This window comes from Scardinius erythrophthalmus (assembly GCF_964197995.2).
Source record: "Scardinius erythrophthalmus genome assembly, chromosome: 15".
In the NCBI taxonomy this organism is placed as follows: domain Eukaryota; kingdom Metazoa; phylum Chordata; class Actinopteri; order Cypriniformes; family Leuciscidae; genus Scardinius; species Scardinius erythrophthalmus.
In genome coordinates this window covers 32,357,530-32,383,963 of record NC_138235.1, presented here as the reverse complement: position 1 = coordinate 32,383,963, position 26,434 = coordinate 32,357,530, and the positions used below count along the sequence as shown (strand labels likewise).

The 26,434-nt window shown below is 38.1% G+C and overlaps 1 protein-coding gene across 2 annotated transcripts in view; it reads right to left on the bottom strand.

The window, feature by feature from the left end:
* The window catches only part of rarga (retinoic acid receptor gamma a), a 52,073-nt gene extending 25,977 nt beyond the window's left edge, over window positions 1-26,096 (bottom strand). Inside the window, exons 1-2 of one of the 2 annotated variants that reach the window (XM_081386963.1) lie at window positions 25,849-26,096; window positions 13,549-13,811 (exon numbers count right to left, since the gene is read on the bottom strand). In XM_081386963.1, the coding sequence (XP_081243089.1) occupies window positions 13,549-13,717 (169 nt within the window). In that variant the 5' untranslated portion in view covers window positions 13,718-13,811; window positions 25,849-26,096. The remainder of the gene's footprint in view (window positions 1-13,548; window positions 13,812-25,848) is intronic. The other variant, XM_081386961.1, reaches the window with a different exon arrangement.
* Window positions 26,097-26,434: the final 338 nt, after the last annotated feature.

Sequence of the window (26,434 nt, the reverse complement as noted above, 5' to 3'; positions counted from 1 at the left end):
TCACACTTACAAAGAAACAAAGAGTCCTTCTCGGAGCACGTCGGGGCATGCGCAGAGAATGGTATTCATTAGGCTGTTTATTGATCTTGTGGCTCTTGACTTTGTTATGGTTCTCATTTATTTTCTTTAGGCGACCCTCATAGACACAGACAGGAAGAAAGAGTGAGGGAGTGAGGGAGAGAGAGCGAGAGAGAGAGAAGGAGAATATGAGTGGGGGAGAGAGAGTGAGTGAGAGAGAGAGAGTAGGGCACTTTAATGGACCTTTTGTTTGAGCAGACAGTAAAGTACATCAATTGTAACACTGAGGTTCTTCATGTAATTGTTGTGTCATAAAGGCTGGGGGTGGCAAAAGAACAAACAAAAGAACAGATCAAAAAGTACAATGGTGGAATTATAATAAAATCTAACACATTTTTAAGATGGAGCAAAACTTTTAGTAAAATATCTAAAAAAGAAAAAAGAAGAAAAAAAGATAGTTTACTTGAGAAGCATAACTGCATGAAATATTAAGACTTGGAATTAAGCTTTTGCTTTACCTCATCACATTTTAAAAATCTTATTTTAAACATCAATCTAACAAAATGTATTGAGGTTTATGTTTAAAAACATTTCACCTAATTAAAGATGCATTTTCAAAAAAATAAACCACTATTCAAATGTTTTTGAAAGCCAATGTTCATTTGCATTTATTTTATCATTAAACAAACAAACAAACAGAAAAAAACAGCAATATTGTGAAACATTATTGTAATTAAAATAAATAGCTTCTACTTTAATATATTTTAAAATGTAATTTATTCCTGTGATGATCATTACTCCAGTTTTAAGTGTCACATGATCCTTCAGAAATTATTCTAATGATTTGCTGCTCAAGAAACATTTCTGATTATTATCAAAGTTGAAAACAGTTGTGCTGCTTAATATTTTTGTAGAAACTGTAAAACATTTTTTCAGGACTCTTTGATGAATAGAAAGTATGAAACAGAAATCTTTTGGAATATTATCAACTTTTTAATTCTAGTGTATTTATTTAATATCAATAGTTACTTATTTTTATTAAGATGCTGAAGTCTAAATTTTTTAAGTTTTCTTAAGTTTAATAAAAATATTTTTTTTAAATAGCTTAATTTAAGATATACTCTGAAAATATATTTTAATATTCATTTTTTATGCAATGTTGCTTCTAAAGTGAACTAATTTTGTTTTAAGGATGTTTATAAATTTATTAGGGCTGTCAAAAGATTAATCGCGATTAATCGCATCCAAAATGAAAGTTTGTGTTTAAATAATATATGTGTGTGTACTGTGTATAATTAAATTTGTATATATAAATACACGCATGCTTGTATATATTTACGAAAAATGTGTATAAAAAAATTATATTTATATATAATATAAATTATATATAAATATATACAGTATATGCAAATATTTCTTAAATATATACATGCATGTGTGTGTATTTATATATACAAAATAATTATACAGAGTACACACATATATTATGTAAACACAAACTTTTATTTTGGATGCGATTAATCGCGATTAATCTTTTGACAGCCCTAATATTTATACAATTGGAAACAAAACAAAGATACAGAAAGCAACTACTTTCAAATGTTCCTTTTCGAACATGTTAAAGCTCGTGTTTGACTTTAATTAAACAAAAACAATGTATTTTAGCATTTATATGTAGATGAATGATGTATATAAAACTATCACAGACTTTTCCTTCGGGTCCAAACCACACTTTTCGTCATCTCTGTTCTCAAATTTTTCCACAGCTACACTTCTTACTGCTGAAATTCGATATTGCGGTACTGCTAATACTGTTGGCTCCTCTGTGATAAACTGATTTTTTCCTCATGGATAAAAGCGCCTGTGTATTGTCATTCAGAGACATAAACTGTTATAACTCTGTGATTTCTTCTCTCCCGCTGAAAATCTTTTGTTAGAAACTGTTCAGTGTAGTCTGAGAGTGAAAAAAAAAAAAAAAAAAAAAGAGTTGACTTGGACATTTAATCCAACTTCATAGTGCTGACCCAAGTTCCTCCCCCCCTCCCTCCCTCCCTCCCTTCCCCAGCCAAGGAGGTTGAACTCCAGAAGAAATCCCCACTGGGCCACTAACTTTCCCCCAACTTATCCTGCTCTCCCTCCCTCTCCTTCTCTCTCTCTGGAGCTCAAGCTATTCTCCATCACTCTCCACCACCTCCACTCCCTCGTTTTCCTTCTGTTTTCAAACTTATACTCATCCAACCCTGCTACACTTTTTAAACAACCCAGAGGAACATCTTTAAAGACAGTTTAGTTCAGTTTTGCTCTTCCATACTTCTCTCTCTCTCTCACACACACACACACACACACACGATTCCCTCCTTCCTGTCATGTGACAAAACTCCGATGACAAACAGACCCAGAACTGCTGGGAATCCATCTCACTTAGCTGGCTCCCTGTCATCTCTGCTTTCCAGGCCAGACGAGCCGCACCAGATGAGCTGATCTCAGGCGTCCAGTCACCAAACCGAGCCTCAGAATCAGGTTTAACATGCATGACTCACTGATGTGGACCTCAGACAGCAGACACAATGCATTAGAGATATTAGCCAGGACTGGTTTGCAAGCGTGTGGCCTCAAAGGAATGAAAAATCACAAAGGAGATCTCTTTAATATCTCAACTGTTTCTCCTAGACAGCGATGAGATTAAATGGAGGGCAAATTAAGCCTCCTGCTTCTCAGATTTCTATCTTGAGAAAAAAATCCTTTCAAAACCTTTTATGTTGTATTTGTGTCTATTTGTATTTACAAGGTATTTTAGGGACATCTAACGGGATAGTTCCCCCACCTTCATGTCGTTACAAACCTGTAATGACTTTCTTCTGAAGGTAATATTTAGAAAAAATATTTTTTGTCCATTCAATGGGGTCCAATGTTTTTTCAAATTCAAGTCAAGTCAAATTTATTTATATAGTGCTTTATACAATTTAGACAAGACAGTAACAGTATTGTTGTTATTATGAAACGAATAGTATACAATTTAAACTGTATAAAGCAGCTCTACAAAGACAATAGCTTCATTATTCAGCTCAATTTCATTTTACTCTCATCCAATAATGTCAGTGCAGTCAGATCGATACTAAATATTAAGTGTATTTTAAACTAAAATTAAAATTCAAAATATCTTATTTTGTGTTTCACAGAAGAAATAAAGTCAAATAGGTTTTTTATGACAGAATATTCATTTTTGGGTGAACTATCCCTTTAAATGAAACATAATTAACTCCATTATGTCCTCTGCAACCTCTCCATTAGCAACCTCTGAGCAAGAAAATTCCCCCGGGGGAAGAAATGTTTATAGGAAGGATTGATTGAGCATGCATTGCCTATTCTGCTAGTTTTTTAAATCTGTGTATCATGTTATACAGCTCAGGAAGTTTGTGCAGAGTGTAAGCAACAGAGAGTCATGTGTTTCTGTGTGTGTGGATGTGTCCAGACAGATTGCCGGCGATGACAGAGACACAGAACACCACTTCATTTTAGCTCCGTCTGCGCACGCACGCCTCAGATTACCACAACTAGTTCTTGTAGCTCCCTCAGGAAACAGGCAGATATTGACACACATGCACATACCATTCAAACACACATTTTGAGTCATGAAACACACACCTTTGACACACACAAAACGCTCTACAACACTCAATTTCAACAGCATGTCCTATGCAAAAGTATGCATGTTTAAACACATTCCAGAATTCCTGGCATATGAGCGACTATAGCCTGTAGCAATGCTACTAACATAACCACATATTAGTAATGACATATAATAGCTCCAAAATTGTGTAATTATTATTATTAATAGTGCACCAGTTGCAAATATTACACCAGTGCTGCTAACACCAGTCAAGGGGAGTAATTAAGTCAAATTAGTGATGCAAATAACATTACTATATTTTAAGTAGTGTGGTAATAGCTCCAAAATGTGTAAAACATTTATAAATAATAATAATAAATAAATAAATAAATAATAAAAAAAATTCATAATGTCATTTTCCCTCCACTTTCAATTCTTTTACTTCAATGAAAGGTTAGATTTTTGCTAATTGTTTTTTATAAAATATCAAAAGGATTAACCATGCAGATTTATTTTTTACAGCCATCTTTGATCATATTTACCAAGGGGTTAAATAATTCTGACCAGCACTGTAGATATACACAGATACAATTTCTAATGAATCAGTTAATTCACACAGATCATGCAAATGAATGGATTAAAAAACGATTCACTGATTTAAGTCTCATTGCAGCATTTTAAATGCTTAAAGTTAATAACATTTCAAAATCACTTTTTTATGTTTAAAGTAACATTTCTAATAGAGTAGTGTGACTGAAATGTAACTGTTTAAAACTAGCTTGAGGCATAAAAGTATTCACCAGTACTGCCTCAGTCCCAAAACTCCCATCCCAACACCATCGGACATTTATCATGGCGTCCACCTGAAGCAATATCGTACACATGTTTGGCTCTGAGGAGACATGAAATCTTATCCTGACATCTTACTCGTACACACAATACATCTCCCCGAGAATCTGGAAGTGTCACTGGAAGACCAGACCAGAAGGGAAAACAGGGCTAGAAGACAGGCTGTTCCAGTCTCACTCAGCCTCCTCGTGTTCTGCACCGCATAAAAAAGAAACAGTAAAACTTTTCACAAACTTATCAAACTTGGCAATCTCTCAAACAAGCATTCTCTGTGCCTGTTTCTTTCTCCCACCCCCCGCCATTTCTTTCTCTCTCTTGGCATGCCAGTATTCTTGCTTCTTTAGCATTCTCATGACTTTTGACATGAGGTATTCAAAACTGGAAACCACATGTTTTGTAGTTATGATCTTGACTGGCAAAAAGTTACCTACTCCTCCCCCTGACTTTTAGGCCACACCCCTTAGGACAAGGTCCCTCCCTAAATCCACTAGGAAGCCCCTCCCACACCCGATCGCCATGGCAGAATCCTCATACTGCACGTGCCCAGTCCTGCCTGTTGCAAACATTGAAGCTCCGCCCCCTCTCAACGCTGATCTCTTTATCTTCATCTGTCATCTTGCTAAAATGCCAGTGCACTCTTTACCTTTCAATGCTCGTTCACACTCTGTGCCTCAGCCTAACGCACAGTCTATCCCCTCCGCTATATAGTCTCTCTCCCTGGAACGGTGGGATCAAGAAAGGAAATCCACATAGGAGTGGAGGAGTACAGAAGGGGCAGAGGGGAGGAAAGTAATCCACCGGATTTTCGGGATAGAGTCAGTCGAGCTGAGATTCCATTTGTGAACAATTTGCAAAATTCCCAAACTGAGCTCTTAATGACCTGGCAGAGAGAGGCCACTCCTGACTCTGTCTCCCACTCCGACTGCGGTTACGCCAACTCTCCAAAAAACAGACAAGTGTGGGAGTCGCTTGTGGCCAAAATATTAACAAAGACTTTATGAATTCCCTTTTACACAAAAGGCCCTGCATTGCATGTGTGATTACAGCAATACAGACAGCAAGCACACTAGAGAATAAAAAGCAGAACCGTCCTCTATCAATGACAAACGACAAAGCACTGAAGCACTCTATATATATTTATACTGTATATATTTATACGTGTGTGTGTGTTTGTCTTCGTAACCAGGCCAACTGGTTACTTCACTTAGGCCACTTAGACAAGTAAAAAACTATTTTAGCCAACAACAGCCAAATATATATTTAGCATTGTTATAGCATTGTTTTAGGCTACTTCTAGTAGGCAATACAGCCTTTCAAAAATCCTGCTAATAGTTAAAACACTAAGTTAGTGTTCAAATTAGAACATTAAGGGTCCGTTACATTTTTCCATTCCAATGCACCACTTTTACGTTGTTTTTCTATGTAAACACGCTCTAGACGTATGTGCATGATGCTCTTGCAGCATAAGTCCAAAAATTTTTCGTACTCGTGATTCGGTGGCTCTGAATTGTGAAATGCTTGCTACAGATGCGAAAAACGCAGAAAATCGAACCTTATCCAATTTTTTTTATGACGGACAAAAGTTTCAGAGGCAGTGTTCAAGCGTGATTGACAAAACAAGAGGTCGTATTTATTTCTTAACGTGCGAAAATTTCGGACTCAGTGTGCATGGACCTTTAAGCATGACACGACATTCTAAAAATGTGGCGCTCAAGTTTAAATAAGTTTAACTTTTAAAAAGCACATCTCTAGACCTTGCACTTTTTTTTAAAGGGGGGGTGAAATGCTATTTCATGCACACTGAGTTTTTTACACTGTTAAAGAGTTGGATTCCCATGCTAAACATGGACAAAGTTTCATAAATTTAATTGTACGTTTGAAGGAGTATTTCTGTGCCAAAAATTGTCCTTCCGGTTTGACACAAGTTTCGGAAAGTTTTTTTCGAGTATGGGTATGTGTGACGTCAGATGTAACGGAATTTCCTAATATGGGTCCTAAGGGCACTTCTCCGGTAAGATCGCGGGCGCGCGCGCACGCTTAGACCAGAGAGAGAGAGCGAAAGCAGTTCGCCATCAAAGCGCCCTGCCCGGCTTTTGGGAAGTCAGTGTCACCAAAGAAGTGTGTTTTTGGTTGCCAGGGCAAGACAACCCTGCACAGATTCCCAAAGAACCCGGCGTTAAGGCACCAGTGGATGGAGTTTGTTTTTCCTGAGCATAAACGGAGTTGTGTAGACTGTTTGTTCCCTGCATTTCGACGATGATTGTTTTATAAACAAAGCCCAGATCGATGGATTTGCAGATCGTCTAATGCTTAAGGATCGAGCAGTCACAATGATAAAGGTTCGGTGAGTAAAACTGCTTCTAATCTATTGTCTCTGTGTGTTGTTAGCTCGGCGCGTTAGCACAGCTTTAGCTTCGCCCACACGGCCCGCCTCCAGCCGCTCGTTTTTTTCCGGAAAGACTCGGTACATCCAATCTTTCTTAATATAATATAATAAAACTAAAGACTTTTTGGAGATATGAAGGGTGCAATACTACTCTATAGGTACTCAAGATTAACAGGAGATTGAGTGAAAATGAGCATTTCACCCCCCCTTTAATGTTCCACTGACCTGTCTCGTGTTTTTAACAGCAAAACACAAGACTGCTCTGTGGGAACACTGCAAAAATTACTTATTACTAATGACTAATTACTTTTTAATTTGTCTTTTTTTGTGAAGCAAAAAAAAAAAAAAATCAGAAAATCAATCTTTCATTTAATTGTATTTTGTCTTAATGAACTGGCACTTTAGGTTATAAACAAGGCAAAACAAGTGAAAAATCTGCCAGATCAGTAAGACAAAATATACTTATATTCAAGATCATTATTCAAGATATTTTAACTGGAAAACAAGACAAACAAATGTTCATTAATAATATGATTTTTTTTTATTTTTTTTTACAGTGATTAATAACCAATAAAGACTAGATTTGGAAAAATAAATGTTTTCATTGGGATACATTGAGATGGGTGACCTTGACCTTCTGCCTCCGTGTCCTCAAAAGTGAGAGTCGGTCATGTTTCAGAAGGGAGTATCAAACTGCAAACTTGTATCCAATTCTGGCTCCATCCTGGTCCCGGCCTACATTTTTTCCACTTTGAATATTTTGTTTCAATCAGAAAATTTACCACGTTAAGATGTGATATTACTATTATTAAGATCTAAGATATTAAAATTTGTTGCAAAATGAATTCTCCATCATCTTTCATGGCCAACTTCATCTGCTTCCAGCCAAAAACAATGTATTGGAAAATGCACAATAAGAAATAAGATCCTTAGATAACTGATTAATCCACCAGAACGTTTCATTGTCTGACTGTTTACAGTAGAAGTAAGTGCTGATGGTGATGAGTGAAGGAACGGAGAGGAACCTGGCAGGAAAGCAGAGGTGGAGATGAAAGATGGTGGAATCTCTGAGGAAATGGAGAAGTGTTCAGACACACGCATTGCTCTCATTTCATTTTGATCCCTCTTGCACACAAACTCATGCCAGCTGCGAAGGAAAGCCAACACTTTAACGGGAAAATGTTTCGGTAAATAAATAATCTGATACAATGTAGTGCTTGTGCCTTGGCCTTTTAATGACACAGACTCACTATTTTCCTCTTTTCTGAACACATCTCCCTTTCAGTGATCCTTTATTCTATGTGTGATCACTTAGGGCTGCACAATTAAGATTAGGATTTACTTTAAAATTACATTTGTTAGATAAATACAACACTAAATGAGACAGGAACAGTAAATACACTTGTGATGAAATTATAAACAAAAGCCACCAAAGTGAGTATATTGTAAAACTCCCATTATAATAAAAAAGCTACTGGAATATAAATACAGTTCTAATTTACACCACATCTACACCTTGTTTTATTGCAGTGTATATTGGGTGTTACAGCATCTACATTGCAAGTGAGTGGCAGAAAATTCTAATCTTCTCACTTTGGTACTAAAGCAAAATGAAGTAAAACATAATTCAGATCAGATTGCAAAACATTTCTTCATAAAGGCCATTATTGAAAGGTTTATATACTAATTTAAACGTCTTGGAATGGCTGCTGCATTCATGCACACAAAACACATGTCTGTGATTGGTTAAAATGCTCAAACTCAGCAAAAATCAGGTCACAAAAAAAACAAAAAAACATGGAATGCTGTAACCATCACTTCACTAAGCATCGCAACCGGAATCATATTTGATTTATAGTGCAACCCTTAAATGAGTGCTTGTCATATAATGTTTCAATTTGACATCTAGATCCTTTGAATCGGTTTGTCATATACAAATACGTCACAAGATATGGTCTCAATTATATAACCGTGCACAAAAGCACTTTTACAGTGCAGTAAGTAGGCACATATTTATGCGTTTACAAGTGTGTGACTGTACTGATCTATTCCTGCGGGGGCAGTGAAACAACAAAATGTTTGCCTTTCTCTCGATGGCAAGCTGGAACAAGCACGCTGTTCTTTTTTATACAACACAAATGCCTTCACACAACAACTTGTCCCTAGTCCAACAATAAAAACTCAAGCTTGCAAGCCAAAGGGGAACTAATATCATTGATATGTGCGGCAAATGAGCAAGAGAGACAGCTGGACTGTGCACGGCCCTAACAGGAGTATTAGATTAGAGCCACACGGTCTCCGTCTGGTTAAAGGAAATGACCAAGCAGCCTTTCAAAACATCCCTCTTGGCGGCTTGGAGCAAGGCCTCCTCCCCTGATTGGTAAAAGGTTTCAGGAGAGTTTGAGGGCTCAGTTGAGATGCTATCACATGGTAAGTGCTGGTAATGGGCTTCCAACAGTTTGTTTGAAGAGCTCCGATAATGACAGGGATCAACTGATAGCGGCTTCTGCACGCCGGCACGTAAGACTCCCACACGGAGACCCGCGCACAGTGACCGGTAACGCCACATGCACAGCTGCTTTATAAACTCTGTGTCAAAGAAACGGCAGAGCTCCACAGATGGATATTTCACCCCAAAAGCTTGAGTAGGAGAGAGAAACCTCTGTGTTATATGATTGAAAAAAAATACAGCATGCTAAAAAAACAAACAGAAAGAGAGAACCAGGATTAGCATGCTGGACCAGGACTGCTTCATGGTGTAGGGTTGAAAAAAACAACATGTCTTCAAATCACACTAGTCAGTGTATTCCTGAATGATTAGTCAACTAATCAGCCTGAAGAAAGCCCTATATAATTAGGCTGTATTCACCTGACACCATCCGGATACCTGACCCTGACCCCGAAGAACTACACAGGCCCAGCAATTATTGTTATGACAAATGCTGAAAAGGAAAACTGACAATTTTGCAACAAAACAAAACAGTCACACTTTAGATTAGGCTCCAATTCTCGCTATTAACTAACTATTAACAACGACTTTTGCCTCAATAAACTCCTAATTACTGCTTATTAATAGTTAGTAAGGTAGTTAAGTTTGAGTATTGGGTAGGGATAATGCATGTAGAATATGGTCATGCAGAATAAGGCATTAATATGTGCTTTATAAGTACTAATAAACAGCCAATATCCTAGTGATATGCATGCTAATAAGAAACTAGTTAATAGTGAGAATTGGACCCTAAACCAAAGTGTTAAAACAAAAAAGTTTTTTAAAAATTTGGTATAGAAACAATTTTCACTTAATTTCAATTTATTACAATGAAAAAGCATTGAATTAAACATGACATTTTGATGTACAAAAGACTTTTCTAAAATTTTCTTGTAATACGTCCTCCAAAAAAACTGCACTGTAAAAAAAAATCTAAGTTGTAAATAACTTAAACTTTGAAAAATAATTTTTTGAAGTGCAGTTTTATTATTTTTTATATTTTTTATTATCTTTCCCTGTAGTCACAGCCCTATCAAAACAGTTGCGAACTGATGGTGTAGAGAATGATATGTGTCCCAGTTTTCATCTGGAATAAGGATCTGTCTCAGTTGATCCGATCACAATCAGACAGATCGGTAATTCAAGGGCAAGGTCTCTGATTTTGAGACTACATTCCTGTAGCTCATACAGTAGAGGATGGCGTTAACAACACCAAGGTCATGGGTTCGATTACAAGGGAATGAATATTTGTCAAATGTATAAATGCAAATATACATACATCACTCACTTCAACACTGTGTTACTGCAGAAAAAAATAATCAATGCCAGCTGTCAATAAGTTTTGTAAGAGCTCTGTGCAACTGCACATCTTCGGAAGGTGCTTGAACCTGTCAGCGTATCTGCTTGAACACACCTATCTGAAGTTGGCCAAAGCATGACTATCTTCTCTGGGAAATAATACACAGATGCACTCAAAGACAGGGCCTTCAGTATGTTGGGCCTTTATGAGCTGGGAATTTTTGCAGTCTAGCCGACAGACAGCTCTGACAACAATGAAGAGGCCTGTTAAACCAACTCCTGCAAAAACAGCACCGAGACGATTGCTCGTCTGCCTTTGTTTTCCCCTCGTCTCAGAGCCAGGGATGAAAATGGCTCAGTAAAACAACTTGTGACATGCCTGTCTAAAAAGAATGTCAAACAGCGTCCCCAAAAGCAAATTAGGGCCTCTGTGGTCTTGACTCTCACCCAATTCCTGGCATTGCTTAGGGCCCAATGTGCTTTTGGATATGCAATTGACCAGAGCAAGGCAGAAATGGTTTCCAACTCAAAAATGAGTTAAATTTGCCTTTTTAAAAGTCACTGTGAATTACCATTTGCAACTCATTTTATTGCAGTCGTTCAATTTCAGAGCAAAGCAGAAAAAAGTAGAAAAACAGAGTGGGATGTCATTGGATGCATCCTTGCAGAATAAAACTTTTCAAAATCTTTCCAAAAAAAAAAAACAAAAAAAATGTAATGACCCGAAACCTCTGAACAGTACTGTATGTCAGAAAGGAGCCAGACTGAATTTGGATTTGCCAAAACAACGGCTATTTCTTAACATTATCCAATAGTGACATCAGCGGAAAGGTTTCAGAGGAAGAATAAGTTTTATCCTTTTGAGCAAAAAAAAATTGGAAGTAAAACAAGAATGTAAATAAGGTTAAGGTTGCAGCGATTTCCACAAAGGCAATTTCGTATTCAGCCCGTCTGCATATGCAAGGTCGAAATATGTTTCTCATTTTCATGACCAGGAGACAGAGAAGGCTTGTTTATTGTGTATCCGTCAGTGTGTTTTCACAGCAGGGTGTGTTACTGGATTCCACCGCACCAGGACGTCATCCCCAGGTGCTTCCATCACCCCTCCCTCACTCTCTCTCTCTGTAAATACCTATTGGATTAGGTGGGCAGCTGTAGGGGGGTGGGTACTGATTGACATCTAAAAGGCTGGAGTGTTGTTCAGACTTGCAGAGGAGTAAAAGAGGCACAGCAGGAGATGGCGAGTAGTGTATATCTGTGCGTGTGTGTGTGTTTTGAGGAGGGGGAACACATAGTCTTCTGCTTTGTTGTTGCCATCCAAACCCATCACAGATTCTCCCCTCAGGACTTGAGATGAGATTTCAGATGTCTGTGGCTTGTGTTTTCCCCTAAGCTACTGTCTAAACAAGAACAATCCACAGACTGCTCACATTCTTGCAACACACTCTGGATCTAAAGAGCCAATGAATGTACTACACCTCAGCTAAAAAACAACAACAAAAAAACAGATTCGCTTTTGTTGAAAACTCTGACAGCTGGTTTGTGAAATCCGCCATTTTTCTGGAATGCTATAAAATGTAAACTTGACATATTAAACCGACAAAAAGGTTTTTTTTTTGCAGCATAAAATATCTGTTAAATGGCTCTTTTCCTCTCTCTCTCTTTCTGCCATCTGTTGTATCTCTCTCCTCTCTCACACACACTTTGCTTCTGCAGTAGGATGTAAAACAGCGCCCCCTGTGACACTAGAAATAAAATGCTGAACATTTTCTCTCTACTACAGGGTCAAAATGCCTGTTAAAAATGCCTTTTATCCAGGGAACAAACCTAGCTATCTAGCAAACATTTTAAAGATTTTTTTTAAAGATTACAGTTATAGGACACTTTCAGGTGATGCTCAAAAATTTATTTTAAGAGACAGTTTTCTTTCCCTCTTACTTATTCACTAGCCTGGTAATACCAAACTCTGCTACTTCGCTTTGCTTCGTAGACAGAGTCTGGAAGGGCATAATTGAAAAGCGTTTTCTTTCTCGCGGGGGGGGGGGGGCGCTTGTCTGAAGTTTAAAATCATTGGTTAGCCGTGAGCCAATCACATAACGTTTGGTTATGACGTGTGTTATGCGCTGGCTCAGCCGCATCGAACTTCCACTGTAAACACATGTATGATGCGAAAACAAAACCATCGAGCGAAATACCGGAGTGAACATGGCTGTGAACGACTTTTGCAGATTATGTGAAGCAAATCTACGCATCCACAGTACAATCAGCGTCTACGTCACGGCTCTCAGCCCGCCCTCTGTTCGTTGATTGGCCGGCTGTTTTGAGGCCGGAGGAAAACTGGGTGGTCGCTATCTCAGACTGAGTACAGAAGCGAACTGAAATTGAGCGGAAGTACGAAGTCTGACGTAGTCAGGCTACTTATTCACAGCAAAATAAGAATGTTTCTGAAATACCATGCTACTCATGCTATGTATACTTTAAACATTGCATGTATATCCTACTATTTCTACCAAAATGTGCAGCATCCAACAATCCATACTGCACTTATGCCACAATCCCACAATTCTCGTCTGAATTCAACTGAATGTGACACCAGCCATGCATTTTAAATTTCAAAATTCATTCTGCTTCACATATATTATTTTTAAAAATGCACTTTACCATGTAAAAAATCGTATTTTTATGATCTATCTTTTTGTTGATGTGAAAAGTACCATCACGCAGGCATGATTAAAAAGTTTCCAAGACAAGATAAAAAATTAAAAAGTAGAAGAAAAAAACTAAGCCTCAGAAGAAACACCCTAAAACTAATAATTTTGTAATAATCTAATGTGAACATTTTCAGTAACTTAATTTCTACAATGTAATAAACTAAAGCAGAACAGGTACAATACTCACACAACGCTGCCATCTCTTTGGGAAGGTCCGCCCCAAACCGCCCAAACAGGTTACTATTGGCCAGCAGGTCGAAGGGGGAGTGGCTCCGAATGGAATTGAAGGCAAAGGGGTAGACAGCAGGTGGGAAACCGGTCATGTGACCCACCTGCCGTTCCCGGTTGGCTGACATGGCGACGGTTCCTTGCCAAAGGCTGGTCGGGCCTGTCGTGTGCTTCAACGGACTGTTGGCAAACTTCTCAATTATGCGTCACGGCTCTGCGTACCTTCAGGAGGAAACATATATGGTAAGTTAAGCATTTGTACAAAGAATAATAAACAGTAATAAAACAGTTCAGTGAGTTCAAGCAGCTGCACCACATCCACAAACTGCACATTTACTCACTCTCATGTTGTTTCAAACCCGAATTACTTCGTTTTTTCGTTAGTCACTCCCAGTAAATTTGAGAGCACTTGTGACTGGATCACCTGCTTAGTAGGTTAAATGGACCAGTCCAATTTGAAACCGAATCACTCAGACTGGTTTTGTGAATCAAGTCAGCTGATTCATTGAACAGAATGACTCAAAAGAAAAATTTGTTCACTTATTTCACTCATTATAGAGTTCAACATTTTGTCATTAATTACTCACCCTTGTGTCGTTCCAAACCCGTAAGACATTCGTTCATCTTCGGAACACAAATGAAGATCTTTTTAATGAAATCTAAGAGCTTTCTGTCCCTTCATTGACAGCTACGCAACTACCACTTTGATGCTTCAAAAAGTTCATAAAGAGATCATAAAACTACTCCATATGAACTGGTCGGTTTAGTCCTAGTTTTTCTGAAGAGACTCGATCATTTTATATGATGAACAGATTGAATTTAGGCTTTTATTCACATATAAATATTAATCAGCGAACATAAACAGAAGCTCAACCAAACCTGCTTGACGACTGAGAACAAACCTCACTGGTTCTCACACGTCAAGCGAACATGCTTGAGCTTCCGTTTATCATAACTGATGTGTGAGTTGATGAATGTTTATATGTGAATAATTCAATCTGTTCATTATATAAAGTGATCGTCTCTTCAGAAAATTTGGACTAAACCGCTCAATTCATATGGATTAGTTTTACGATCTCTTAATGAACTTTTTCAAGCGACAAAGTGGTAGTTGCGTAGCTGTCAACGGAGGGACAGAAAGCTCACAGATTTCATTCAAAATATCTTCACTTGTGTTCCGAAGATGAACAAAAGTCTTACGGGTTTGGAATGACAGGTGAAGGGTGAGTTACACAATTTTCATATTTGGGTGAACTATACCTTTAAGGAGAGTCCAGGCCTTCAGTCAATAAATATGTCTGTTCCTCATACAAACCTATCATATGGCTTCAGAATACTTAAAATAGAGAGCATAAATCATACGGATCATCTGCATCCTTTTTGAAGCTTGAAAGCTCAAGCTGCAGTCACTGTAATATCGCGTGGAATGTGTGACTAGTACATTGTTCAAAATGAAATTAAGGTGTGGAATGAAACAATGTGGAATGAAATGATAACAAAATGTTAATGCCTGGTTGAACTAATCTTTTAAAAACCCCTAACATCACACAAACAGCAATCTGAGAGTTTCTCACAACAGTTTGACAACAACCCAGCAATCACTGCAAAAGAGCGCTTGTGTGTTTGAGACGAGGGTGGAGTCTGAGGGAAAACAATGGGGATGGGGTGATATGTAAAAATGGAGGGAGGAAAAGAAAGACAGCAAAAAAAAAAGAAATGAAGGGGAGGTAGGAAAATAATAAAGTGGCAAGGAAAAAGTTAGGTTGAGGCAGGAGAAGAGAAACAGAGGGAGGGCAGAAAGAGAGCGCTCTTGTCTGCTCCGTTTTGAAAGGTGTCCAGACGTTTGTGGTGTTTCCAGGCTATTCCATATGATTTAAACCACCCAAACTCCACAAGAAAGAGCTTCTCTGTTAGTGCTGCCAGTCTCTCAACCCTGCACGACTACAGTCGGCCCTCTCACAGACCTGAGGCCCCAACGCAGGCTCCATTTGAGAAGATGAGAGCTGGAGAGCAACTGAAAGAGAAAGAGCGAAAGGACGAGGTGACAGCTTGTGTGGCTAAACTGTTCTGCATTATCTCCATCACGTTTCTACTCGATTTCTCTCACAAACACTTTTTGTATTCATTCTATCTAACTTTTCATGGACAAGCAAGGTCAAAAATGAAACCACACACTCTGTAAACCTCAATCAGTTCTGTTAGAATTCAGATTCCTGGAACCAGAAATTCTGTTACAACAAATTCATTTAAAACAAGGCAACATTTCTGATGGCTTAATATATAACGTCGTTTCTCTTCTCAAAAACGTGTATCTTGTTTTATGAATGTTTAGATATTTGCACTGGAAAACAGTGCAATGAATGGAAATCTCTCTTACGCAGACTTTTCAATAAGACAAAGCCCATCTTCATCACTACAGTAGTGAATGCTGGGCTGTCCCCTTCCAGTTTTTGTTCCTTCTCCCTTGAGTGATTTTTATGAGTGGGTGGTGCTGGCGGCTTGTTGTTTAAATGTGGTTTTTGAAAAATGAGCTGAGCCAAAGAATTCAGCGCTTTTTGGAAGTGCTGTGGTTTGTGAATCAGGGTAAGAAGCAAGGAAAAAATCGTGCTCATGAGTTCGGCATAAACATAGACCGGGCTGAGAGAGAAAAAAGGGAGACTGATTCAGTGACGGAGTCCGGGCACTGGGGGGCACTAGGGGGGCGGCACTCTGGCCAGGAAAGAAGCCTGGGCTTTCCAAAACACACATTCATACAGTCTTTTTCTCACTGTCGCATAAAAACACTTGCACCTGAACACATAGTATTTGAGAGAAATACTGTGCTCCCTTTCCATAACAGATGCACACAGCTCTACTGTAATCCGCACAATGAAACCCAAAGAAACCTCTTTCCACACACACACACACACACACACACACACACACACACACACACACACACACACACACACGTACATCCAAGGTGTTACTTGGGCACTTTTGCAGAATCTCTTAAAACACTTTCACTCTTATTAGTTTAAGGTATCTACTAATAATGTCCAAAAGTGGATATGCATGCATCAAAGGAAAATTCTATTCATTTTTGTCCATTTTTCATGATATCATTTCCATCACATCTCAAGTTACAGATTGTGTTTAATTGCATTCTGCGGTGGAAATGGCATTGTAAAACATTTTGGAATAAACTGGCTGACTCGTTTGTCTTGCAAATTCTAGAATTTTGAGTATCCTAAATACACAATTAAATAATAGTTTCATACTTTTAGGATGATTTGACAAAGTTACAGCTTGACTGGAAATAAAAACTGTAATATTTATGTTTATTGACTTTACACCATGTCTCATTTCATCTCAAGCGTCATTGACACTGTGAACCCTTTTTTTTTTAATGTTATTAAATTGTTTTAAGATGCCACAACTGTAATATTTTGAGGGAAAAAATGTAAATCAATATATAATCATATAAATCATTTTCACACAATAAATATGAAATATGGACTTCTTGTTTAGATAATCACTTTAATAATTCTCATCTTTTTTTTAAAAGTGTAAGGCCATACATAAAATATATTTGAAACGTAGCAAAAATAAGTGATGCAGGTATAATTAAAAAGACTCTCATATAACAAAAAGAAAAAAGTTGAAGTCCAAAAACAAACAAAAAGGCCCCGGGACATAATAGCACACAAAGAAACACCCTAAAATTTTTGTAAGAACGTAAAGCAAAAGCATTCATTAATGCGTGCTAAAAAATGTGCCATTTTCTTCCATGGCTCCAGTATACACATCTGTCTGACACACACACACACACACACACACACACACACACACACACACACACACTGGCCTCTCTGGTTCTGTTTCTTTCAGCAGAGCCAGTTAATTACAGCCTACTGCTGCAGGCAGCTTCAAACCACCACTAATTTAGAGTTCCATTACAGTAAACTCTTCCACATGTGCATCCAAGCTAGGGTGGCCACGTCTAAGGAAGCAGCTCTTCAGATAGGCACACGCCCATAGCCAGCCACAACAAGGCCTTGCCATCTCCCCCCCTCTCTTTTCCTCCAGGTCTGGTTTTCATCTGCGACTGTGTGCCCTCGAACCCATCCCTGCCCACATCGCCCCCCTTCCCCAAACCCCCTCCCGCTCCAGCTCTGTCCATGACCCCTCAGAACTGTTCCATATGTAACAGATATCATTTAGAGCTCACCATTCAAAACCACACATTGCCGTAGTCAACGTGTTTACCCCGGAGACCGAGGCAGGACAGAATAAATTCTTCGCAATTGCAGCAGATTGAAGCCGCTCGCTCTCGGGCCAAATGCTCTATTCGCTGAATTGAAATCGTTATGTGAACTAAAATGATATCGTAATTATGTTTTCCACACATATCAGTCAAGGTTAGGAAATATTTGTTATATATCCACCGGGAATGTTACCAGACTTCCATTTGATTTGAAATGCTCCAAGGCATAAAATATAATCAGATATCATTTTGTGCTATAAAAAAGTCAATTAAGATAAGAAAAATATAAGACATAAGACAATAGACAAAAGATAAATCTTAAAAATTGTCTCAATTTTCTAAGATTAAGCCTCAGATTAAGATAAAATTAAGATTCTTTATTTATTTTTTAAAAGAATATATATTTTTAGTTTTTTATGTATTTATTTATTTATTTTTAAAGATATCTACTATATTTTTATATTTATTTTATATATATATATATATATCTTATAAATGAATTTGTATTTATATATTTATTTATTTATTTAGAAACATTTTCATTTATTTTTATTTTTTTTAAAGATATTTACTTATTTTATTTTGAATTTGTACTTTTTTTAAATGTATGTACTTATTTTTTTAAATGTATTTATTTATTTATTTTTAAATGTATTTAAAAAGTAAGATTATTGATCATAGTATGGAAAATGAGTTGTCCAGCAATTAAAAAAAAAAAGAAAAAAAAGTAGGAGTACGTATTGGACTAAATACAGCATTACAAAATTGTCTAAATAAAAAAAGACAGAGTCTACTGGAAATACAATATCACTCTGGCTCTCACTATAAAGTTTCAGGGCTTGCATTAACTCAAAGTCTTTTGAACTTTTGACTCTGCCAGTAGTAAGAACATCAAGAAACAAAATAAGGAGAATGTTGGGAATAAAATGAAAAGCTGAAGAAAAGAAACAAGACGAACGGCTGGAGAGAGAGAGACAGTGGAGAAAAACATCAAAATCACACCCAAAAAAAATTTTACAGGGAGAAAAATAAAAAAGCAGAAAAATAGTGGAAAAGAAGGGGGGGGGGGGAAGGAGCCAGGGAAAATCCAAATCTCATGCAACCATTTGAAAAGAGGGGAACTGATTGAAAAGGGATCTGTGTGTTCCTACAATTTTCCCAAACACAATAATGAATTAATAAAACACTTGGCGCCTGTGTATTTTCATGAGTCACATCGGCAAAGAGTTTTACAGAGTATGTTCTGCTTTTATGGCAGGCAGGCTGTGCAGAAAGTGAGCTCATTTTAGGGCCCTCGCCCTCTCTCTCTCTCTCTGGCACAAGCCCCCGGGGCGAACACACACACATGCACATATGTATAAGTACATACACACATGTTCTCTTATTACTGCTATTCTCTGGCTGACCCTTACACACACGCTTATTCAAACTCTCAGCCCGCTCTGGGTTGAGAGGAGGGCAACGGCAGGCACCCACCGCAGACCCGACCTTCGCAGGGATTATAAGAACAGGCCGGGACTTTCCAAAACCCTGATTTCACCACCGTTTCTACATTGCTCCTCACAGAACAAACACATCATTAGCAGAGCATGCCGAGGCCTATTAGCCACAGAGAAAGAAAGATTAAGCGAGAGAGAAAATGCTCCTGGCATGGTTGGGTGATGCGCTGTGTATCTCTGACAGAATCAGCTCTATGTGATTCATGGCTCCTCGGGGCTGGGCCGAGCCGGGGCTGGTGACGTCTACTCTATGAAGTGCTGCAGTTTGCCACTGCGAAAGGGTAAGCAGGTTGTGTTTAGAGAAAAAAAAAAAGTATCCATTTCAACTCAGGAGAGAATTGCCTCTGGACGGATCAAGTGTCCCTACCGCTGAAGGTATCGCATTCTCACTTGGAAAACAACCATTTGAGACCAAGTCGAGCCTTCACAAAAGTCACTCTTAACTGGTACACAAATAAAAAAGTATGAAAAAAAAGAGGCGTCACAGGAGGCATTAACAGTCTGAGCCGATGGTGAGTTATTTTTTTCCTCCCTCAGCCTGGCTAAAACCGCAATCCATTCTTCCTCCAAAGCTGTGACGGATTTGGGATGGCACGGCGGTTTGGGTTCATTTCCTGTCTACAACTCTGAATATTTCCACTCCTTCATTCTAAGCTCACGGCGCTCTACTTTAAAAGGTACTTTAACTTTCCACATTAGCCTTCCTGCTGTCGATCAGCGCTAAGACGGATTGACACATCCGACCATATACACTCAAACATCCCCAGAAAGACAGAGGAACTGTATAGCGGAGGCCGCAAGAGTGGGGCGTATGGATTCAGATCAAACGTCTTGTGGATGAGGGATCTGGAAACTTCTACGAGAGGCATCAAGCTCACTTAAAGAGCAAGTATAAACTGTTCCATTCCTTAAAAAAAAAAAAAAAAAAAAAAAAAAAGCAAGGAAAAACAAGGAGAGAAAGACACTTTCACCTAATCAGAATCATTGGAACCCAATGGAACCGGAACTCAAAAATAAAGGTTCCGAAACGGGGTGATGCCATAAAAGAACCATTTTGGGTCCCCCAAAGAACGAATATGAATAACATTTAAATAATCTAAAGAAGCTTTTTGCACTATAGAGAACATTTTGTGCAATGGAAAGATTCCATGGAAGTTAATGGTTCTTCTCCATCAATTCTAATAAAGAACCTTTATTTTAAGTTGTGTGCTGCATGGCGCTAGCAACACTAAGGCTAGGGGTTTGATTCTCAGAGAACACACTGAATTAAAGGCACGGTGAAGTTACGTGAAGACCAAGTATGGTAACCCATACTCAGAATTTGTGCTCTGCGTTTAACTCATCCAAGTTAGTGCATACACACTAGTGAACACACACACACACACCCGGAGCAGTGGGCAGCCATTTTTTCTGTGGCACCCGGGGAGTGATTGGGGGTTAGTTGCCTTGCTCAAGGCCACCTCAGTCGTTTCCTGCCGGTATTGAGAATCGAACCCGCAACCTTTGGATTACAAGTTTGACTCTCTCACTATTAGGCCACAACTGCCCAAAAGTACTAAAAAGAATACTAACTAAAAGTACTAATGCTTCACAAAAACGCCTTGTATTTCAGAGGCAGTCTAACAGTTTAAATACGCAAAAAAAAAGACAAGAAAACACAAACCACATCATCTGACCATAAAAATAAGAGATCTGCTTGTAGCTTGCATATTTTCTGTGGGAAAACAATTGTCACATCCTGCATAAAACACAAGCATATGTGTCCGAGGGATGTTTACAGCAAACCATGATGGTTAAAACTAGTTGTCTGCTTGTTATGCATGGGAGATATTACAAAAAGACACAGCACAATGTGCTGTAACCTTGAAAGAAATCTGTGTGGATTCAATTGAAGAAAGATGTTGGGAGACGAGACGTATTGTGTGGAAAGTCTGCAGCTGAGGAACCTCCAGGCGTTGTGGAGGTCACATGGTCAGAAGGAGGGTCAGAACTGAGTGCTGAAGGTTCAAAGGCCAGACGTCATTAACACGCACATACAAACACACACAATGCAGAAAGATAACTTATTAATGACTAATTTATTTATCTTTCAATAGGCTATTTTTTTTTCTTCATCCCCTATGAAAGCACCACAGCAGGGGACATTGGTTGCAGTCCTGTCAAGCGACATTAATAAACAATAGAAAAATATAGCCTTGCCAAATTGGGCCGCTGCAAAATTAAACAAAGCGTATCATTGTCATCAGGCAGTCATTTCCGACAAAGACCTTCATAAACCTTTTTATTGTGGGAGATAAAACTGACACGTTCGAATTCCTCTGCGTTCTGACAGGTCAAATGGTAGCACAACATTAAGAGTGATAGATGATCTTCTGCTTCGGAGTCACATATCCCATCAATTAAAACCAGTCTGACACTGAGCCCTTTCCTGGCACCCAACAAACATTCTTCACACCCAATCACCGTACAACACTGATAATGCCATAATATCCATCACGCCACTATAACATGCCCCTCGGTAATAATTTAAAAAAGTATGTACTGCCACAGCCCCAGCTGTAAGGCTCAAGTACACTTCATTCACAATAAACCATGTGAGCTTTCTACCTCAAATTACACTGCATATCATTTCACGCTGTCATTTGAAATTTTAAAGTGATTCACTCTCTAAACTAAAACAATCAATGCAGTGATTGTGAAACACTAGGTAAGCTGAAGCAGTCAGAGAAATATGTATTAATTAGCAAAAATATTATATATTATATTTTATTAAAAATATTAAATATTATTAAAAACATTTTTTAAATGAATTAATTAAAATGTTTCTATTTATTTTTATACATATTATATAAAACGTTTTACATAAACTATTGTTACTATATAAATTACTGTTAATTAATTTGAAAAATATTTATAAAACATTTAATGAATATTATATTTAATTAATAATATTATATATAATCATTTATATATATATATTTACACACGTATAAACTTTTTTAATTATTGATTTTATTTATAAAACATTTTAATAAATAATATATATACAATGTAAAAAACCTAAGTTGTAAAAAAAATATATTATTATGTTTTACAAGACAATGCTATTTCAGTCGTTTTTTCAAGTTTAATTCAATCTGTTACTTAAATATTCTTTGTAATTATTTGTGAAATTTACTAGCAAGTGAAAATTGGAGTGAAAATTTTATATAAATTGTATTATATATGTTATATATTTAGTTTAAATAAATAAATAAACAAACTTCCGAGGTTTGGACGTGGTTGTGACACATGGAAGACAGAGAGAGAGAGGGGGAGCAATGGAAAGAGTGATGGGATAAATGGAGTGGACGAAAGACTGTTCTGACAGTTCTGACAGTTCTGTTCCACGATGTGATGTGGACAAGGTGAGTGCACGCACATTGCAAGAACGAATAAACAACATAAAAAAAAGAAATAAAACTGCTGAACGGAGAGGAAACGGACACGACCAGTGAGCTTATTTACGCTTGCAGTATGCACAGTATTCCTCTGTGGGAAACCGGGTTAAATAATTGGTTAAGGATCAGAGCATTAACATGATCGCCGCTAGATTGTAGTTGTGGTTTATTACGTAGCGTAATCAGACAAGAAATCAGATTTATAAAAACAAACGACAAGGCCTCTGAGCTAAACTAGCCATTTCAGATGAACACAGTTTATTTAATCAGGGCAATAGAAGGTAATAGATGGCGCTCATTACAGTAGCACTGGCTCGGGGAAGCATTCACGCTCATGAGTATAAACACACACTAGCATAGACACATTAATAAAAGCCCTGACACACACAGGAACTTCTATAAGCAGATGTCGGACACTCTCTCCCCTTCACACACACAGCCTGACATATAAAGTCTTATCCGCACACAGTCAAAGAGATACATCCCTGCACACCTGCAAAAATATACAAGGGAAATAGTGATCTGATGGTTTCCTTCATAATTACAGAGTACAGAACAAAATCCCCTCCACCTTCCCAGATCCCCCATAAACCACCTGTTCAGCTCCTCCCTGCCACTTATATTCTTTTGCCCCCCCCCCACCACAAGATTCCTGAGAGAGTCAGGGATAAACTCCTAGATTTATGATTCCAAGTCAGAAAGCTGGCAGATGAGCTAGACTGAAGTAAAATTGGGATCTAGATAGATTGACAGACAGTGAGTGTGTGTGTGTGTGTGTGGGGGGGGGGGGGGGGGGGGGCTGTGTCTAACCATGCATGCCTTAATGAAAACATTCATTTATTCATATAATAACACGCATGGCCCAAGCAACAAGTCAAACCTAAACATGCATACAAAAAACAAAGGGCCATTCTGTCAATCATAAACAAATAATTAAAAACTAGAAGATCCAGCAAGTAACTCTGTAAACCTAATACTGCGGTTAACGTTGGTTGATATAGTGTGAATAAAAGACACATTTCACTGTCACTCAAAAGAGAAGGAAAATACATTCAAGAATATAATGACAGCAGTTTACCCAAACACACAAACACATTAAGACACTCCCGTATTCCATTACAGTTACTGTACCGCTGAGATCAGACTGCACAGTCCCGCTGGAGTCAGAGTGGGAGTTTTGGTTTTGGTGGAACGTGAATATCTGGTTTGACAATAGTTTGTTTTTCCTTGTCTCTGCTTCTTTTGTCTGAGTTCTTGTAAACTCATGTTGCTGATCTGTGAGACATAAACAGCTCAAGACAGAATAGGGCTGGCCCATTCCTTTCTCATTTTAAAAAAAAGGAGCCGTGCATACATTTGTTTGTGCATGTGTGGAGTAAGTCTGTTGGTTTTAATGTTGTAACGCGCTCAGACTTCTCCTCAGCCCCAGATGTGTGTTTGGATGTGAACATTCTGTCACATGTTAAAAGAAGACCTCATAAATCACGGCTGGCTTTGACACTATTAAACACTGCTGGCATAAACTTTAAAAAAAAAAACCTTTCAACTCGTGAAAATCTCACACACAACATGTTGAAAAGCAAAAGAAAGCAAATTCTGTCAGATCACAGAGTGAGTCAGAGAAAAGCACAAAGAACAGGTGCTACAATCAATGCAATGAGTTTCACAGTCCTGTGAGTTCACCCATCAGGTAATACAATAAAACGACTAACACAAAAACTTCCGTAACCACACTAGTATGTGAATTTGTCTACATTTTGTTACTTGAAAATGGAACAAATGGAATACTTGTTCAAAGTGATTGCACTGTACAACGCCAATATGCAGTGTTGTTACCTTGACGGTTCACTCAAAAATGAAAAGTGTGTCATTACTTGCTCACCGCTATGAAATTTTATTTTTGTCTGCTGGACACACAAGAATATGTTTTGCAAAATTTCCAGGTTGTTTTTTTCCATGTAATTATAATGAACTGAATGCTTTCAAACCTCAAGAGGGATGTAGAATCACTAAGAAAAGATCATAAAAGCATCCACATGACTCATGCTTCGGAAGCCATATGAATTAAAGTTTTTAACTGACAATGTTCCTGTGTCTGGACTATTGAGGCAACTCAAGAACCGGAACAAATCATTCAGTTCAGATCAGTTTTGTGAATTGGATCAACCAAATAGTTTACAAATGACTACTTTTCTCATTAAGAGCTAGGGCAGATGTCAAAATGATGAGTGGATGAAAACTTTTATATCTGCTCCTTGCACAGTCGCTATCAAATGGCTCTGAGTTGTAGGACTGTATGGTGAGTTTGCATCTGTTTTAAGGTGCAACATCTTCAGTCACCATTCATTCATTGTCATTGCAAGGAAACGACATTTGTAAAATGTTATCCCCTATCCATTTAAAGAACTAAACTACACTTTATTGATGTCTCTTAATGTATCCAGGTTTATAACATTAAATCATATCTTTTACTTAAAATAAAAAAGTTAATTTACCTGTTACCACATTTTAGGTTAACTGACTAAACGTTTTTACGTTGCATGAGATGCTTGACAAGTTGTAGGTAGACAACACTTGCACACATTAATCTCAGATTTACAAACAAACACTTAAAACTTGTAAGCCACACCACAGAGGGCTAAACACAACACTTAAGGCAAGAAAGACCTGTCAGAGAAATATTTACGTGTGTCGTGGTACAACTCACTAGGAAAAGGTATGCGTAAGGACGAGAAACGTAACCAGTCTCTTCACACACATCGCGGATCGAGAAAACACTAGCACGCCAAACATCAACGCCGCACGAAAATAAATGAAAACACACGCACAGCGCACGCGCTGCAATTAGATGAATTCAAGAGAACCGAGTCGCGCGAGCGAACGAACAAAAAAGTTGCGAGCGATTAATACGATTCTTTTATCACTCTCTCGCTTCTCTTTCGCACCTACTCAAGTTTAATTTTAAATCACTCCGGTTTCTCCTTTGTTATATGTAGCATGTCTGACAGACATAAGAGAGTAGGCTAAACTTATTTAAAACATCGTTTGATCGCTTCTGTGGAAGTTAAACTCACCCGTTGTGACTGAAATCCGCGAGGAGAAGAAAAGCTCGCGCTCTCCGTTCATCAGAGTCCCTTTCACACTACACGGTCGTTTCTTTCTATCTTTTTCCTTTTCTCTGCCCCTCTCTCTCTCTCTCTCTCTCTCTCTCTCTCTCTCTCTCTCTCTTTCTCTCTCTTTCCCTCCCTCCCTCCTTCTCTTCTTTTCGTCTCTCTTAGAAATAATTATGCGCTCTGATTCATGAACCCTCTCTGGGTCACGTGACTCCACCCTTCAAATATACAGCACATTTTTCACAAGCCACAAAATGCCTAGAGGGAAGAAACAGAGGCAAGCTTAAATTTCTGTTTTTAATTCGTTGCCTCTCTTTTTTTCTTTCTCCCTCTTTTTCTCACTCCTTGAACTCTGTGTATTCACAAAGTGACATGCACTGAGTGAGTAGCACATGATTTAGGAATGCCAATGAGTAACTCCTTAAAGTGGATACAGTTTCCCCTCAACATGAAATCAAAATTGACTGATGCATGTTCCCAGTCTTATTGTGAACGATTCACTGGGGCATGTTATTCCAGTGGGAGGAAAACGCCTTTGTAATATGCA